The sequence below is a fragment of the Caretta caretta genome, chromosome 8 (assembly GCF_965140235.1).
Source record: "Caretta caretta isolate rCarCar2 chromosome 8, rCarCar1.hap1, whole genome shotgun sequence".
NCBI classification, from domain to species: Eukaryota; Metazoa; Chordata; order Testudines; family Cheloniidae; genus Caretta; species Caretta caretta.
The window spans coordinates 15,665,222-15,683,490 of NC_134213.1; the positions used below are offsets into that span (position 1 = coordinate 15,665,222).

An 18,269-nucleotide genomic window follows, 5' to 3' on the forward strand; every position below is an offset into this window, starting at 1 on the left:
TCTACCCAAGAAAAGAATCCAAGAAGGGGTTACATTTTCCAAATCTAAAGTATATAGTATTAACATTTACACAAGTTTGGTTTCTAGCCTCTAAAAATAATATGCTAAAATCTCAACAACGGCATATTTAATATTTTAGAAGGCCAACTCAAAGTACAATCTATCTAGGTTTACATTTGGTCATCCATCAGCACCACCCTCATTTGGACAGGTAACTTATGTGTACTCTCACATGTCACTTGTGAATCTGACCTCCAAAGTCTATGCATGCTAGAATAAAACATATCAAGTAGCCAGAGGAGAGGAATGTAGCAAGAACTACACACACAAATGTTTAAGGTGTTAAAGTAGGCCACTTCTTAAGTCACTTAGACTTGATGTGTCTTTAAGAGTCAAATTTACCACACTTTATGCCTCTTAACTTGACCCCAAAAGTTAATGTTTCTTGCCAAAGCCAACTCTCCCATGATAAAAAACTACATAGCATGCGCAATATGTTTTTTCTATTGACTATACATCTTCACGCACTACAGTCAGTTAAAAAGTGTACCTTAAAATCTGGGGTATGTGTAACATGACTGAGTAAGCATAATGTATGATGTTTGCTGACTTGGTGTTACTGTCCCAATCTTAATGCTGGTGGGCTTTTTGTACAATTAACCCAAACTGGAACCAGAACTAAACTTAGCAACTCCCAAACCTTGACTCAGACTGAGTCTCTACCTCATATCACCTAAGGAACGTTATATTCCTTTGTGTAGGCTTCAGTGATTTTAGCATTGTTGAGGCATGTATTCATATATGTCTCCCATGTAATTCCATTCTCCATTTTATTTAAATACCACTATTTATACTATGAAAAAATCTTATACCCCTTTTTATAGTTCTCTGCAGACATAGGACTATTTAGTTTGAAAAAGTTAGTTTTTTAAATGTCAAAATTATTTAAAAAGGGGGAAAAAAGAAACTGTCAATTTTTGAAAAAACGGAGGAGAAATCAGAACCAGCTCTAATAATTTGAAATCTTGGCAACAGAAAATTGCCCTTAAATCAATAGAGCATGCTTTCCAAGTATTATGGCTTTTGATCAGCATTCACTATAGTTCAATGACTTTCTCTGTGGAATGCATTACAGCACTGCTCAAAGGGCCTGGGGTCCTGCTGTTCATTCCTTAACTCCCATTCAAATTAAAGGGATGCCCAAATGCAGCCTACTGGACTGATCCCCAAAATAAACCTTTAGTTAGGACTTAAAACACTTCACTTGGAAGTTCCCAACCACATACAAAACCATTTCACAAGAACTCACCTTCTATTAGTTTTAGGCCTTGATCTTCCTTTTGAAGTCCTCGGCCTCTCTAACTTCATCAAAGACTGCCTCAGGCTTTCTTCTGTGTAAGCTAGATAAACATGGGAAAGATCCACCTCAAAGGGCTAGGGAACGAATACACAGAATCCATTTTACGACTGTTAGTATATGTTCTTCTATAACACTTAGCAAGTGCTTCATCAAAACACAAAGACTATAAAAACAGAGTTAGAAAGTTTTACAGCAGGAGATGCAGCACATATGGTAGGGCCCTACGAAATTCATGGTCCGTTTTGGTCAATTTCATGGTCTCAGGATTTTAAAAATGGTAAATTTTATGATTTCAGCTATTTAAATCTGAAATTTCACAGTAATTGTAGGGGTCCTGAACACACACACACACACACAAAAAGTTGTGGGGTGGTCACAAGGGTTTTTTTTTGGGGGGGGGGGTGTGGAGGCGAAGAGGAGTTGCGGTACTGCTACCCTTATTTCTGCACTGTTGCTGGCGGCGGTGCTGCCTTCAGAGCCGGGCAGCTGGAGAGCGGTGGCTGCTGGTCGGGAGCCCAGCTCTGAAGGCAGAGTCACCGCCAGCAGCAGCGCAGAAGTAAGGATGGCACGGTATGGTATTGACACCCTTACTTCTGCGCTGCTGCCTGCAGAGCTGGACCCTCAGTCAGCAGCCACCACTCTCCGGCCGCCCAGCTCTGAAGGCAGCAACAGGGACGTAAAGGTGGCATGGTATGGTTTTGCCACTCTTACTTCTGCCCTGCTGCTCTCAGGGTGCTGCCTTCAGAGCTGGGCACCTGGCCAACAGCTACCGCTCCCTGGCTGCCCAACTCTGAAGGCAGCACAGAAATAAGGGTGGCAATACCACGACCCCCTTGCAACTCCCTTTTGGGTCAGGACCCCCAATTTGGGCAACGCTAGTCTCCTCCATGAAATCTGTATAGTATAGGGTAACAGCATACAAAAGACAAGATTTCATGGGGGGAGACTATATTTCACGGTCCTGGACACATTTTTCAAGGCTGTGAATTTGGTAGGGCCCTACATATGGGTATTCATTGGCTTGTACACTATAGATCTATACAGTTTGATCCGTATTTAAGAAGAGACACTTACATCTTTTTCCTTTTTATCTGGTACCGGGGTCTGTTTTCTCATGTTGTTCCCTGTATATGCAACACATTTCTTAAAGAAAGAGAAAGATCCGTTAGCAAAGTCAACTATATTATAAAACTGATTGCATGACTGGGTAGGTTTATATTTGCTTCCAGCCTCAATTCAATTAATCTGGGAGTTTACAAGATGAAAGACACACTTTGCACCTTTTACCCATCATGACAGTTAAGATTAGCTTGGATTAGAGCTGAATGAATAATTTTTTAAAAATCCACTCATTTCAAACCAATTTTTCTCTCTCTCTCACCAAAACAAAAAAAAAAATATTCAAAAATTTTTAATTTGGGTCAAATCAAAACATTTGACATTTTTTGTCTTGAAATGTGGATTCAAAACATTGTAAAAAAACAGTTCATTTTGACATTTCCAACATTTTTGTTGTCCAGTTTTTTGTCAAATTCAATCCCAAATTCACGAATAATTTTAGTGCCCTGAAAAATGCATTTTCGTATCTTTATTTTTTTTTTTCCTTCCTGCTCAAATGCAGCTGGGATGTTCTTTATAAAGTGCCTGAAGCAGAACTTCCTAGGACTAGTGGCTAAATAGAACATCTATAGCTCTGCAACTTTTACTACCCTTGGCAGTTTGCCAGTCTAGTGAACTTCAGGCCATGATGCAAGATAAATATATATACACAAATATATATTTCTGTAAGATTTCAGATGATCTTTTCTGTTCCAGCAACATGGCTGGTAATATTGTTGGTGACAGCTGCAATGGCTTTGATTAGCTCACATCAATGAAACACCAAAATCCTCAAAAAAGACCCAAACAAAAACCTGCCATAACATCTGGGATAAGTAACAAACCCATCACAGAGATCTTGCAGTCAGTGTCTTACTACAATTCCCTGAAAGTCCATTGTTTAACACTGACTCTCCATTATGGCACAATCTAACTAGTCAATGAAAACTGTATAGCTAAGGTTGGCGAGTTAGCCTGAGAACCCTCGCTTTCATTTCATACCCCTTGAGAACCTTTGCATTGCACTAGTGTAGCTACCTGCATTTTCTATCAGCTAAGCTTACCAACTGCCATTCTCCAATGTCTTCATTCCAGTGAACATAGTTTTCAATCATTTCCTTAGAAGAAATAAGAAAAATAATTGTTCTAGGTTTGTGAATTTTAACTCTTCATACACTCTAAATACATCTTCCATAAGGCACACCCAAGAGATCATGGGCAAAGTGAATTTAACAACAGCATTAAAGCCCTGTTAAACATGGCTCCTCCTCAAGTCAATTTAATCAAGGCTGATTCATTGATGTGGATGACCATACCCTGTTAAAAAACCACACCCCACACTGAAGGCCATGGCCTATGAGGATAGGTCTACACTGCCATAAAAAAAATCCGTGGCAGCAAGTCTCAGAGCCTAGGTCAACTGACTGGAGCTAAAAATTGCTGTGTAGATGTTTGGTTTCAGGCTGGAGCCCAAGCTCTGAGACCCACCCTACTTGTAGGGTTTCAGAACCTGGACTCCAGCTGAAGGCTGAACATCTACACTGCAATTTTTGCCCCGCAACCTAAGCCTGAGTTAGCTGAACTGGACTAGCCATGGCTGTGCATCTTTTATTGCAGTGTAGACATACGCTTAGTCTGAATCACCTGTTCCAGGGCATATTGGAGTACCCTGCACATGTACAGGTCTCCAGTCATTAAGATAGTTGTCTGGGTATGATATTCATAAAAACAAAAGAAAAATGCTTAGTGTGTTTTGTACTGGGTGGTGAGAGATATTTAAATTGTCAGGTTTCAGAGTAACAGCCGTGTTAGTCTGTATTTGCAAAAAGAAAAGGAGTACTTGTAGCACCTTAGAGACTAACCAATTTATTTGAGCATAAGCTTTCGTGAGCTTATCCTGCAGCTCACTTTATTGGATGCATACTGTGGAAAGTGTGGAAGATCTTTTATATACACACAAAGCATGAAAAAATACCTCCTCCCACCCCACTCTCCTGCTGGTAATAGCTTATCTAAAGTGATCACTCTCCTTACAATATGTATGATAATCAAGTTGGGCCATTTCCAGCACAAATCCAGGTTTTCTCACCCCCCCCCCCCCCCACACACAACCCACTCTCCTGCTGGTAATAGGATTTGTGCTGGAAATGGCCCACCTTGATCATCATACACACTGTAAGGAGAGTGGTCACTTTAGATAAGCTATTACCAGCAGGAGAGTGGGGTGGGAGGAGGTATTGTTTCACGCTTTGTGTGTATATAAAAAGATCTTCTACACTTTCCACAGTGTGCATCCGATGAAGTGAGCTGTAGCTCACGAAAGCTTATGCTCAAATAAACTGGTTAGTCTCTAAGGTGCCACAAATACTGCTTTTCTTTTTATTTAAATTGTCAGATACAATGAATCTCAGGCATACCATAAACTGGTGAGCCAAGAGAACACTACAAAGAAAGTTCTAGGTACTGTCATGTTGTGCGTCTTTTAACATCAAATACTGCTGCTAACTTCATCCTCATCCAACTGTCCCTAGACTAGAACGGGTCCTGAAACATCCCATTAGTCATTCTGGAGAATGGATCAATTTTCATTCATTTTCTTGTAATGAACTGATGGCCCTGTTTTGGGGGGGATCTGCACCAGTTTGAACACTTTGCCTTTGGGTAGGCCACATAAGCTGGCTTTGTGCCTTGTAACTCCTACTCCCTTTTGATGGGAACTGTTCATCCTCAATCAATAATGCTTTTTATAGTAGGAGGTCCAACAGGAGATTTTCATTTCTGTGAAGAGCAGAGTGAAAGATGAATATTTAGGATGCGTTGGCAGAGTTTGAGCCTGTAGTTCCCTGTTGATACAGTCATCAGCTATTTGTAACCACTGTTGTCCAAAAGCTACTCAGTCCCAGGGTGAAGTTGCCACAGTGGACAATTACAGGTATACATTTTCCTATTGTAGAGATGGCCTTCAATTTTAGAAAATACTTCAGATCTTGTAGACAGAGGGTGGAGAGGAAGTGGATCCTCCCCAGATAATCAAGTAATTGCTTCACTTTATCAATATACTCAACCAGGCTTTTCAAAGAATTACATAAAGACTACAGGGAGCAAGGTGACTGGTGAAGTCATTCTGCTTAGTGAACAATTGTAATGCTCACCAGAAACCTCTGTCTTGGTATTTTCAGAAGATTGACTCAGTCACATCTGGGGTCTCTGATTCTCCTGTTTTTGAGAGTGATTTAAAACTAATATGGAAATGTGACAGAGTTGTGCCTGGTAGCACGTTCATATAACTGTGTTGGTCTGAAACCTAATTACCTTGATTTTCCTTCTAATTAAATTCAATTAGAGGTTTGCTGTGTTTTATAAATACTCTTTTACAAATATATACATAAGTTAGAATCTTAAGTGGCTCATTGTTTTTTGTGCGATGTTATTTAATACCTACTAGCTCTAACAAACTGGATACAGAGATGAGGTGTGCTGAGTCACTCCCACTACTGATGGGGACAGAAGGAATGCTGGAGGAATCAATGGGTGTGTCTAACATTACTAAAAACCCCAAATCCAAGAATAGGCTTCCCTTCCTTTACCTGGTAGTCCTGAGGAATGAAGTTATCTATGATGAGCATTTGAAGACGAAGCTCCCTGCTGAGCTGCCGAATATTCTCCAGCAATCCTTCAATCTCTCTCTGATGTTCCTGTTGCAGATCTGCCATCTATGGACAATAAAGCAAGCCATCAGGAAGCTAGAAGTAGTTCAAACATGAAAGCCCTTCAAAAAGTTGTTGGCCTTTCATCATTCCACCTCCATTTAAATTCACAGGCAAAATGAATTCATTTATTATAAACTATCCCCAAGAATTGATAAATTTAAACATACGAGCTCAGACTGGCACCTTTTGCCTACAAGACTTCTGCAAATCCCTGCTCTGCACTTGTTGGAAGAAACCAGGAGCAGAGCAGTCTAGGTATATCCTGTTCAAGGAAGGGACCTGCACACCCTAAAAAAAATCCCATTATCCAACAGACTACTATGCAGCTCAGGCAGCTGCAGGAAGCAACTCTCGGCCTGAAGACCTCCTGCAGCATGGGCTACAGGCACCAGCCAACAGACATTCTGAGCTCCCACAGGTTGTAGGGAAAGGGAAAGAATGTGGTAACCAGGTGGCGGGTGATTGGGGATCCTGGCCAGAAGGATAGGACATGGGAAAAAAGCTACAGAAAGGAGAAAAATATGCCACGGAGATGAAAAGTCACAGGAGAGAAAGAAAAAAACAAAAAAAAAAGTGAAATTCCAAGGGAGATACAACTAAGATAAATTATTAATCCCATATTCTGTCAAGTGATTACATTACTCTGAAAGAAAAGATAAGAGACTATTCAAGTCAAGCAGAAGCAGGCAATTGTGCAGAGCAAGTGTGTTGGCAACTGATGATTTTATAACACCTTTAGCGATAACTGGTGATTTTATTAAAGCTCCAGCTCCCAGAGTCATATGAATGAGACCCTCCGCTTTCATTTCAAAGAAAATGAATTCTCGCCTTCATTAGGGTGACCAGGTGTCCTGATTTCATAGGGACAGTCCTGATATTTGGGGCTTTGTCTTATATAGGCGCCTATTACCCCCTGCCCCTGTCCTGATTTTTCACACTTGCTGTCTGGTCACCCTAGCCCTCGTAGATTCAGAGAAAAGCTTGAAGATGTAACCCCCAGAAGCTCAGATTACCAGCGTTCAGTTAGTTCTCTGAAAACATACAAACCAAGAGGTGCTTTATAAAGACACTGGTAAAGCACTTTTCCAGGGTTACATAGTGTAGGGCACATATTTACAAACTAAGTCTGTTTTGAAATACTAACTAAACAACTCTTTTGGATACTGACCTCTGATTTTGCAGCCATTAGCATTGTCCAGACTTTCTTCAGCTTCTTGGTCTTGCCCTGTGCCTCTTCCTGCAGGCTGGTGTACTTCTCCTCAATGTCCAGGCGCTCTTGCTGTTTGCAACATTTAAAAACAAAAGGCAACACACAATTTACTATTGTTAGAGAAGCATTTGGCTGTGGTATAGCCAGAGGAGAAACTACTTGGACTAAGTGAAGTGCCGGCTCTGCCTACACCAATCTGTATCACACACGCCCCACTGTTTTTACGCGCTGCTATAAAGCTCGTCCTTGCACACACTTCTGTACCAGAGAACTGCCTACCCATTTCAGGTGTCAGTCTCTAGGAACGTTGGCATCAGCTCCTGCCATAGCTTCCATATCAAGCGTGCACACAAGGCTGAGAGAGACAATGGAAGGTGAGCACAATCAGTCCTGTCAGTTAAGATCATCAGCACTACAATAAGGAAGCTAATCAAACCTCTTTTTCCTCAAGCTCTTTGCGAAGCTGCTCAGCTCTTTTTCTTCGCTCTTCAAGCTCCATGTTAGATTCCTCTAGAAGTTTCTCCTGCTCCTCAGCTTTTGCCAGCAAGTCCACACCTCCCACAATCACCTTCTTCTCCAAAGCTGATAACTTCTCCAGCAGCGACTGGTGTTCCTGTCTGATGAGAGAGACAGGGAGTGGAACACCATGTATTCCAGGCTCTCTCTAGTGGTGGGGCCTGGCCTGAACAATGGGTCTGAACTGTGGGCAGGAGGGGGCCTGAACACTCATCTCACTTTCGAGACTGCAAGAATAAGAAAATACAAGTTACTGGAGAGAGCTGCAGCTAAAAGTCAAACAGGGCAGCTGACAGTGAACAGTCTCTCCTGCTGCAAATCCTCCCTTCCACTGGGGGCTGCTGGGGCACTGAGATCAGGGAGACTGTCTCCTCCTCCACTTTCAATGCTCCCTCTGCTGGGGCTCAGGCAAGGTGGAGACCCAGGAGGAGAGAGAATAAGAGGTGGCAGCAGCAGCTGTTTACCTCAGGGCCTTGGTGGCAAGGAGAAGAGAAAATAATCACACATGGGGGCCAGAGGAAGACAAGCAGGGATCATGGAGGCTTCACACAGGAGTCCATTACCTCTCCAGCCCTTGTCCCACCAGCCATGTGCCTCGTGCACCTGCTTGCCTTGTGCTCTGCCCTGAGGCCCTGTGAGAACTCACAGGTCACTTTTCAGCTCCAGCCTGGATCAGTCTTTCCACATCAAGATAAGTTCTGTGCCCAGAATCAACCACCTCCATCTCATTAAACTGTATGGCAGTAAAGGCTGTTATGATGGTTCTTAGTATTTGACTACTTCATTAGCAGTCAATACATACAGGAGCTTGTCCAGCTTTTTCAAATTTGGATTTTTTTTTTTTTTTAAAGCTGGCTGAAATTTTGAAAAAAATTTAAAAAATGCATTTTTTTTTAAAATTGGATTTTCTGACCAGCTCTAACCTACACAGGAAGCTCATTTGCTTTAACAGCAGGACAGGAGAGCATTCATTTTGTGCATCCCTGCTTTAATCAACCAATTCATTTGAATTTCCACCAGTCACACATCCCTAATTAGATCTGATTACTGAACTGTAAAAAAAAATTGTTCTTATGATACAGTACTAACTGGGCTTTGAGTAGATCTTTTTCTCTCTTCTCCAGTTCAGCCCTGGCTTTGTTTCTCTCTTCCTCTTCCATGTCAAGCTTGGTTTCAAGTGCTTTTCTCTCTTCCTCAATCTTGGCTTGCATCTCTACCATTTTATCTGGGGAAACTTTCTTCTTGCCTTTGGAAAGATTCAGGTTAAGGATGAATTATTTGATGACAAAAATAAAACACCGTCTTTTATTATAGTGAAGATTTCTATCTTGTCATCCGATTTCAAATTAAATGTGATTTTCAACAAAAGTTAAATAAAAATATTTCAATGGCAATATATAGTTATACCCTATCTCTGCACCTACTGGAGTGTATAATAGTACTATTCAGTGCAAATGGATATTTAATAGATGCTGGTGATGCTTCCCAGCTTGTCAGGAAACCAGCTTGTATCGCATCACTGTCCAACACAGGCAACTTTTATACTAAACATTTTAGAGTAGCTTTGTTATTAAGACTTCAACAAAGCCATCCAGTGGCACTTTGGAAACTGGACAAGAAGAAAAATAGTAACTGACTTATATGAAGAAGAGTTAGGTGCACACCAGACTAGTTCCATCTTAGAGATCTAGTGACATTTACAAGCCACTCAAGCCCTGCTTTTGCTATTTATTGCCACTGGGGACACAGAAGTATTAAGCTAATATTAGTGTATAATAGTAAAATCAAATTTAAAAAAAGAATAAAACCGTTGTGAAAAAGACTGCTATCTTAAAAAAAAGCCAGAAGTTTGAGACCTAAATTACTTTAAAGGGATAATGAAAAGTTAGTCTGCACAGTTCAATCCAGAGTTTATTTTTTAAGCAAACTTTAAAATGTAATCACTTCTCTTTATAATTAGATGCTCATGTTTCTTTTTGTAGCCTGTTAGAAGAGTTGAGTTCTAAAGCTAAGTTCAGAATTCCACTTTCCAAAAATTCACACTGGAAGAAATTTTCTCCAAGATACCCTTCTGTACTGCATTCCCTATGGAACGTCACTGCGAAAGTTAGCAGTAAGATCTTTTAAGACTGTATTGTCCACAATGAAGAACTACAATGTGCAGAGAAATGCAGAAAAGCCCGATTAGATAACAGCAGATAAGGGATGGACAACAGCTTGTGGACTCAGATTGTCTTTGTAGCAGTATCCATTCAGAGATTCTGGGGTGGTGCGATTTGTAATGGTCTATAAAGGTAGTACTTTGACCACTGGTAAAAAGTAAAAAACAAACCAGTTTTTTACACTACACCTCCGTGATTACAATGGAGGTAACTTGAGCAGCTAACTGGTATTCAGACTGAGTTCAGTAGCCCTATAAGGTCATCTGAAAATAATTCAGAATTCTAGAACAAGAAGAATGGCTCCTATAAATCATCCTCCAAATCTCAGAGATCAACATTAGTTGAAAAATAACTTTGGATTGGGAAGATCTTAATTACAAAACTGCACAATATATCAATGCATATGAACATGAACAGGTTTTGGATTAATTGCACGAGGGGTCGCAGAGAGCATAGCAAGATACCAAGCTAATTTAGATTTCTAGAACTTTTAGTGTGTGGAAAATACCCTTTATTTACCCTGTTTTGATTTTTCCCAGCTGCATTCTAACAAAATCTAGACAAAAGAAAACTAACTTGAATGTGTGAAAATCCAATAGCAACAATTTACCGCTACTGCAGGGGAGAAAAAACAAGAAAAAAAAACCCTGCAGAATACCCTGCCAAACATTATCATTCGGTAAAAGGCTCTCCACTGCGCATACACACACAACTTTTGTAAAAAGAAAAGGAGTACTTGTGGCACCTTAGAGACTAACCAATTTATTTGAGCATGAGCTTTCGTGAGCTACAGCTCACTTCATCGGAGCTGTAGCTCACGAAAGCTCATGCTCAAATAAATTGGTTAGTCTCTAAGGTGCCACAAGTCCTCCTTTTCTTTTTGCGAATACAGACTAACACGGCTGTTACTCTGAAACTTTTGTAAAGACACTGAAACATCACCTCATTAATTTTTAAATTAGGGCTGTCAAGCGATTAAAAAAATTAATTGTGCAATTAATCGCACTGTTAAACAATACTAGAATGCCATTTATGTAAATATTTTTGGTTGTCTTCTACATTTTCAAATATATTGATTTCAATTACACACAATAAAAAGTGTACAGTGCTCACTTTATATTTATTTTTGATTACAAGTATTTGCACTGTAAAAAAAGAAATAGTATTTTTCAATTCACATAATACAAGTACTGTAGTGCAATCTCTTTATCATGAAAGCTGAACTTACAAAATGTAGAATTAGGTACAAAAAAACCGCATTCAAAAACAAAACAATGTAAAGTTTTAGATCCTGCAAGTCCACAGTGTCCTACTTCTTATTCAGCCAATCGCTAAGACAAACAAGTTTGTTTACATTTGCAGTGGATAAAGCTGCCCACTTCTTGTTTACAATGTCACCTTAAAGTGAAAACAGGTGTTCGCATGGCACTGTTGTGGCCAGCGCCACAAGGTATTTATGTGCCAGATGCGCTAAAGATTCATATGTCCCTTCATGCTTCAACCACCACTCCAGTGGACATGCATCCATGCTGAGGATGGGTTCTGTTCAATACCAGTCCAAAGCAGTGCAGACCAATGCATGTTCATTTTCATCATCTGAGTCAGATCTCACCAGTAGAAGGTTGATTTTCTTCTATGGTGCTTCGGGTTCTGTAGTTTCCGCATCGGAGTGTTGCTCTTTGACGGCTTCTGAAAGCATGCTCCACACTTCGTCCCTCTCAGATTTTGGAAGGCACTTCAGATTCTTAAACCTTGGGTCGGTTAGAAATCTCACATAGATACCTTCTTTGTGTTTTGTGAAATCTGCAGTGAAAGTGTTCTTAAAATGAAGCTGTCTCATCATCTGAGACTGCTATAACATGAAATATATGGCAGAATGCGGGTAAAACAGATCAGGGGACATACAATTCTCCCCCAAGGAGTTCAGTCACAAATTTAATTAATGCATTATTTAACAAGCGTCATCAGCATGGAAGCATGTCCTCCTGAATGGTGGCCGAAGCATGAAGGGCCACACGATTGTTTAGCATATCTGGCACCTAAATACCTTGCAATGCCAGCTACAAGAGTGCCATGCAAATGCCCAATTCTCACTTTCTGGTGACACTGTAAATAAAAAAAAGAGGGCAGCATTATTGCCTGTAAATGTAAACAAACGATTGTCTGAACAAGGAGGAGGACTAAGTGGACTTGTAGGCTCTGAAGTTTTACATTGTTTTGTTTTTGAGTGCAGTCATGTAACAACAACAAAAATCTACATTTGTAAGTTGCATTTTCAGGACAAAGATTGCACTACAATACTTATATGAAGTGAACTGAAAAATACGATTTCTTTTGTTTATCATTTTTACAGTGCAAATATTTGTAATCCAAAATATACACCTTGATTTCAATTAGAACACAGAATACAATATATCTGAAAATGTAGAAAAACATCCAAACTATTTAATAAATTTCAATTGGTATTCTATTGTTTAACAGTGCAATTAAAACTGTGATTAATCACGATTAATTTTTTTGAGTTAATCGCGTGAGTTAACTAAGATTAATCAACAGCCCCATTTTAAATACACACACCCACACCCACCAGAAATGGGGGTGGGGAGGGGGAATTATGTAGGTATTTGGGTGTAGTATATAATTTCATGGCAGGATGTGTGACAGTAATTCAGGAACAGGACAATCAAAATAATTTGGTTTAGATTCCATTTGCTTCTCCTGTTGGCCCGATGGTAAGAAGTAGCAACATGTAGGTTCACAGCCGCAATATGTTGCTTGACCAAGCTTTGGGCAATATCCTTTAGAAGTTTGAGCTTTCTGTGAAATTCTATATGGAGAAATCCTTAAGCAAAAAGGTCAGGGACAGGTGAATGAAGGAGCCTTACCTGTCAAAACACATTCTTAGATCTTCTCAATTTTAAAGAATGAAAGTTAGATTGAGCAGCAAGACCGTTTACAAGCTCTGTATTGGTACTATATCGATCACAAATCAATCACACCAACCTGCTTGATCTTGCATTAAGAGGAAGTAGTAAGCAAATCGCAGATAGGCAGCATATGCATAAAAAAGGGAGGAAAAAGAAAAACATTACTGCTTGATTGTTTTGTTATAAAGATCATCAGTATAAGGATTAATCTAAATCTGCATCTACAGATAGAAAAAATCAGCAGAATAATCATTGAGAAATAAGAGGCCATTAAAGCAAATATTTGCGTTACGATTTATGGTTGGCCAGAGTAAATTTTCTGAACCAAAGGATACTTTTTTTTTGCATATTCAGATTAATCTTCAAACCATTCTTGCATTCTCCTATTCAGTTCAATATAACGCAGATTCTATATATGACATTACGAGCCTGCCGCAAAGATCATGCCCTAAGAAACATCCAAGCGGGCACCTACCACCCTAAAGTAAGACTGAGTTATGTTTTCAAGGTAGCCAATTTTTTTTTTACATTACCTGTAAAACCTTAGCACACAGAAAGAAAGCTTGCTTTGCATTTTAGCGAGATTTCCAAGTCAATTCTTTGTTTTATATGATCAACTGCACATATGGGATTTCAGCACAAGATTTCTATGTTCAATTAAACAGGATATTAGTAGGTTAATTTGCAGTAACTGATGCTTCCATAGAGGTATATGGCTAATTTTGGTTATTCAAGCAGGTGTGATCAGAATGAAACAGGAAAAGAAAAAGAAAAAAGATAATGCAGAAGGAAGACGACATGCAAAAGATCCACACAACATATGAGGACAATTACTATTTTGACTGTAGAACAAGTAGTGTTTATTCTACCACTGACGGTCTGAGCCAACTTCCACCGTAATAAATTGGAGTCTCTTCACTGACTTATGGGAGGTGGACTGGTCCCCAACTAAGTATTTCAGTAGACAACTTGCCATTAAGTGATTTGCCCACACCCAAATATTCTGGTTAAAAGCAAGTTTGGAAAAGCAAATGCATTTCAATGCCTCCAATAAAGTAAACCACTAGAGGGTTTTTACATTTTAAGCCTTCTTGACTGTGACAAGTAAATGGGATTTTGTATTTTACTATTGGTGGAAAAATTTTAATACCACCAATAAATGAACAGTTTAGAAACTAAGGAGCTCTCCTTTTTAGATAAAACTAGAAGATATCAACACCATGAACTATCAGCCTCTCTCTGCCTAAGAAAGGGGAAAAGTGTGACTCGGGCTTGCAGAAGTAAGATACAAACTAGTGTTAGAAAGTTCCCACCAATCTGGAATTAGGGCTTTTAAAGAATATTTTGAGTAAAACGGCCATTATTAATTAATTAATTCTGGTGTTTATAAGGGGACCAAAAAGCCCTGCCTGGAGCCAGGGGCAACTAAGCCAATAGTTTCTTCATCCAGACTACTGGCCCCTTCTCTGAACAAAGAATGACAATGATGCCCAAGCAAATGATGATTTACAGTGACTTGGATATCTTTCCACAATAGACAAGTCACATTTACTTGCCACCCTTAAAGATCTGAATCCAGATCTCTTTAGATCAAAGGACTGTGAATTAATCAGATGCTATCTAGCCCCCTTTCCAGATTATAAATCTAAAGTAAGATTTTGATTGTTCCACTGATTTGTTCTCTGCCAATGTCTCAATAAAGAAGGAAGCCAATGAAACAAAAACTGGAATTGGATTTTCCATGCCATTTCCCCCCTCTCTTTACAGTTAGCTCGAACAAAGCACTAACTTGCCTTACATTTTCTCAAACATTAAGCTAAGTTGCACGTTGAACAATTGTTTAAAGCTTGGAAGCAGCAAAAGAAAAGCATGCTTTAGCCAATTTATAAACCCACATTTTTCTCTTAAATAAAAAAAGTGGCAGGGAGCAGTGTGGCATTTACAAAATGGAGTGCACAGGTTATGGAAAGGCCAAAGCTTTGTTAAACGACTTAAGAGCTCCCACTCACTAGTGAAGGACTTATCCAGAGGTTTCTCTATGACAGAGCATGTGGAGTCTGAACTACTGGTGCTGCTACTGCCTGGAAAACAAAAAAGTAAGACCCACGGAAAACCCAGGAAAGAAGGAACAATTATATGAAGAAACACGCAGCTAAAAATTAGTTCCAAAAGAAAGAAATCCAAAGAAGCCCAGAAGAACCAGCAAACTGGTTTGAAAAGGCAAAGTAATACTTATGTTTGGAAGCATTTGCTTGGATCCCACTTAGATTCACTCCTGTAGAGCCACCATTGTATACTCTAAAATGTAGGCTATAGAACAACCATATTTCAGCAAAAATCCATCCTGACCATGTCTAGTATGAGACAACAAAAAACCACTAGCCATATTGGGTAATTGCTCAAAATGAAAAGTGACCCACATGCCTATTTTCACTTTAATTCTACAGATTATGAAAAAAATATTATGCACCATTCATTCTGTTATCAGGCACATGACTCCAAGAAGGATTTGTCCTATAAAGGGTCATAATACCTGCCTGCAAAGGGGCAGTTACTAAAAAGAAGCCTGTTGATCAGGTCACGAAGGTAACTAAATCACAAGAGAACACTTGACTCACCGTGCTATTTGGAATCGACTAGTTTAACGCAGCAACATAAGTAGTGGTGGTCAGCTTTTTTGCCACAAGAAATGACCCTCGCACAAGAGACAAGTGCTAGGCTACAGACCTATTAAACAATGGTATAGGCAATGAATTTCTAGAATCAATGAATCGTAATTGACAGGAGATAGCACCATACAATCCTCTGAACTGGCATACGCTGAAGATTTATAGTACTTAACAATGAAGGGCATATTACTTCACTGAGCTAAATTCTGCACTTAGATAACCTTCTGGATTTGCACCAGTTGATCCGAGAGCAGAACTTCAGCCCCAGAGATACTTCTGTAATTGTACTGAAGACCAGTTACAACAATTCTACTTTTTGCCCTTATGGGCTGATAACCCATTATGAACATCGAGTAGAGTACACGTAAAAGTAAAATCATCTAACCAATTGAAAGCATGTGAACAAAACAGAAAGGCCACTTGTGGATTTTTAAAAACACACCAGGTAACCATGCCAACAGCACTAGCAGCAACTTGACTGAACATGATAAACAGCTATAACATGAACATTACCCATCAAAAACAATCCCACATAAGCTTGAAATGACTTGTTTAAACCATACATCATACTGTAGATTTAATACGATTATGTGACTGAAGCCTCCTTAAACACCAACAATGAAACAAATTGTAGAGAAAGCTGCAGAATTTAGGCTCAGGACAGAGTTCTGGGAGTTCACTGTGGCAAGAAGCACTTTTTACATCTGAGTAAACCTTTAAACATAAAAAGGTTAATTAAAACTGGCATTTGAGCTTGGGGCCCCTCTGAAGAAAACAGACAATTTGTGACACTAATGAAAGACAAGTCAAATGTCACAGATTCCTTCCAGCATTAAGTCTGGAATTCTGTTTAAACACATTCTACACTTCAGACAGGAAAGAAGTCTGAGCACTACAAACAGTTTAACGAACAGGATGAATTTAGCTTGTAATATTAGAGCCCATTCCTACAGTCTCTACTCCCAGCAAAGAGAAATCAATGGGAGTTCCTTCATCTCTTCCATATACACAGCAGGCTCTTATTAGACAAGGCCACTAAGTTTCCTGGTTTTGGGTTTTTTTTTTTTTTTTAGAAACTGCTCTCTCTCCTTGCGGCAGCTTGTTAGACTCTCCCTCCCAGGGCTGCCAACCCTCCAGGATTGTCCTGGAGTCTCCAGGATTCAAGGATTAATCTTTAATTAAAGATTATGTCATGTGACGACACCTTCAGGATACAGCGAAGCAAAATTGGCAACCCTACTCCCTCCCACAACTCCATATCCCAGAGGCAGTTCTGTTGTGTGGGTTTGCTATCAGTCTCATAGACATGCACACAGTAACAAGCCATACATGGCCACCCTGCTGTAACCAGGGAACCACCACATAAGAGAAAGTTACTACAAGCAAAACTACCCAAGTGGAAGCAGATGCTATATAAAGGTATAGCAGTCTAGCTAGACTGACTGCTTCAAATGGCTTCGTTTCTACAAGAGGCATGATAATTGCAGCGGGCAGTAGAACTTTACTACAGTCTCAGTTAAGTTCATACTTATGCAAAGTTGCATACTGATTCCTTCATGCAAAGAAATTTCCGGAGTCAACTTCTTGACGACTAAGGACGAGAGAATTGGAGCATGCGAATACCTTACCCCTTCGTTTTTTACGCTTTTCCCCATCCTCTCCAACCTCCCCATCTTCTTCTTCTTCTTCTTCTTCATCTTCAGAACCACTGATATCAGAGCCAGATATCTCTTCCCCTAAAACACAAATATATGTTTCCAAGGCACTCTCTTTCACAGCATATCAGACAATTAATTATAACAGCAGCATTTTATCTACCTTCAACTTTATTTGAGTAGTGTCTTGGCAGCAGGTACTAAATGACTGTACAGGCAATGCAGATTTGGGAAAGATCTGGGTTTTTCCATTTGTTTACTCATGTAATAGGTACATGTTTCTTTTTCAGCATATAAAATCTGATAAATATTAAACCAGCAATCTCAGTAAAGCTGACAGTCCAGTTCCAAAATATGCTGACATATCAAAATTCTACCTATAATTATGTATTTTAGAAAGTTTGCGATTGGAGTCTAATATTGCAGCATTTGTAAAGCACAAGTGCTAAGCATTATTATGCTACAATTCTCCAACAAGGTATTATTTTACCTCTAAGCACTTTAAATGAAGTTTGAAATACAGAGAAAAATGGCTACAGTGTTCATCAGGAATAAATATTTACACTTTAAGCATTATGCCATATAGATGTTTTTTTTAAACTGTCCAGAGTCTCTCAGTTGTTTTCTGAAAAGATGACTCTCTGTTGTAACCAAGGTATGCTTTGGTATTTTTAATGTTTCAACTTCAATTTGAAACCAAAGTCTGTCAGAACTTTAAAATGTAATTCAGTGCAAAAGTTCAAAAGAATAGCACAGCTACATCCTTACATCTATGAGTGTCAGTTTCTGAGCTGTACGCTTTAATCAGACTTCCATTTGCAAGGCATTTATTCTGCGGTGCGGGGCCCAAAATTAGCAAAGGGACTCAACAGGGGTTGAAATAATGGGTTAAGAACAGTGGGTGGGAACACTACTGTACTTTCCATGTCTCTCTCGGATTGAAAAGATTTCCAAGTGGAAAT

At 39.5% G+C, this 18,269-nt stretch overlaps 1 protein-coding gene across 7 annotated transcripts in view; it reads right to left on the reverse strand.

The window, feature by feature from the left end:
• Positions 1 to 18,269, reverse strand: part of KIF3A (kinesin family member 3A) — a 52,452-nt gene that overhangs the window by 16,878 nt on the left and 17,305 nt on the right. For 3 of the 7 annotated variants that reach the window (XM_048862489.2, XM_048862493.2, XM_048862494.2), the window contains exons 9-17: positions 17,281 to 17,388; positions 14,993 to 15,064; positions 8,984 to 9,140; positions 7,815 to 7,995; positions 7,337 to 7,447; positions 6,046 to 6,171; positions 3,523 to 3,576; positions 2,435 to 2,503; positions 1,310 to 1,434 (exon numbers count right to left, since the gene is read on the reverse strand). In XM_048862489.2, coding sequence (XP_048718446.1) covers positions 1,310 to 1,434; positions 2,435 to 2,503; positions 3,523 to 3,576; positions 6,046 to 6,171; positions 7,337 to 7,447; positions 7,815 to 7,995; positions 8,984 to 9,140; positions 14,993 to 15,064; positions 17,281 to 17,388 — 1,003 coding nt within the window. Of the gene's footprint in view, positions 1 to 1,309; positions 1,435 to 2,434; positions 2,504 to 3,522; positions 3,577 to 6,045; positions 6,172 to 7,336; positions 7,448 to 7,814; positions 7,996 to 8,983; positions 9,141 to 13,059; positions 13,069 to 14,992; positions 15,065 to 17,280; positions 17,389 to 18,269 lie in introns of all 7 variants that reach the window. The other 4 variants (XM_048862491.2, XM_048862495.2, XM_048862492.2 and 1 more) reach the window with 2 other exon arrangements.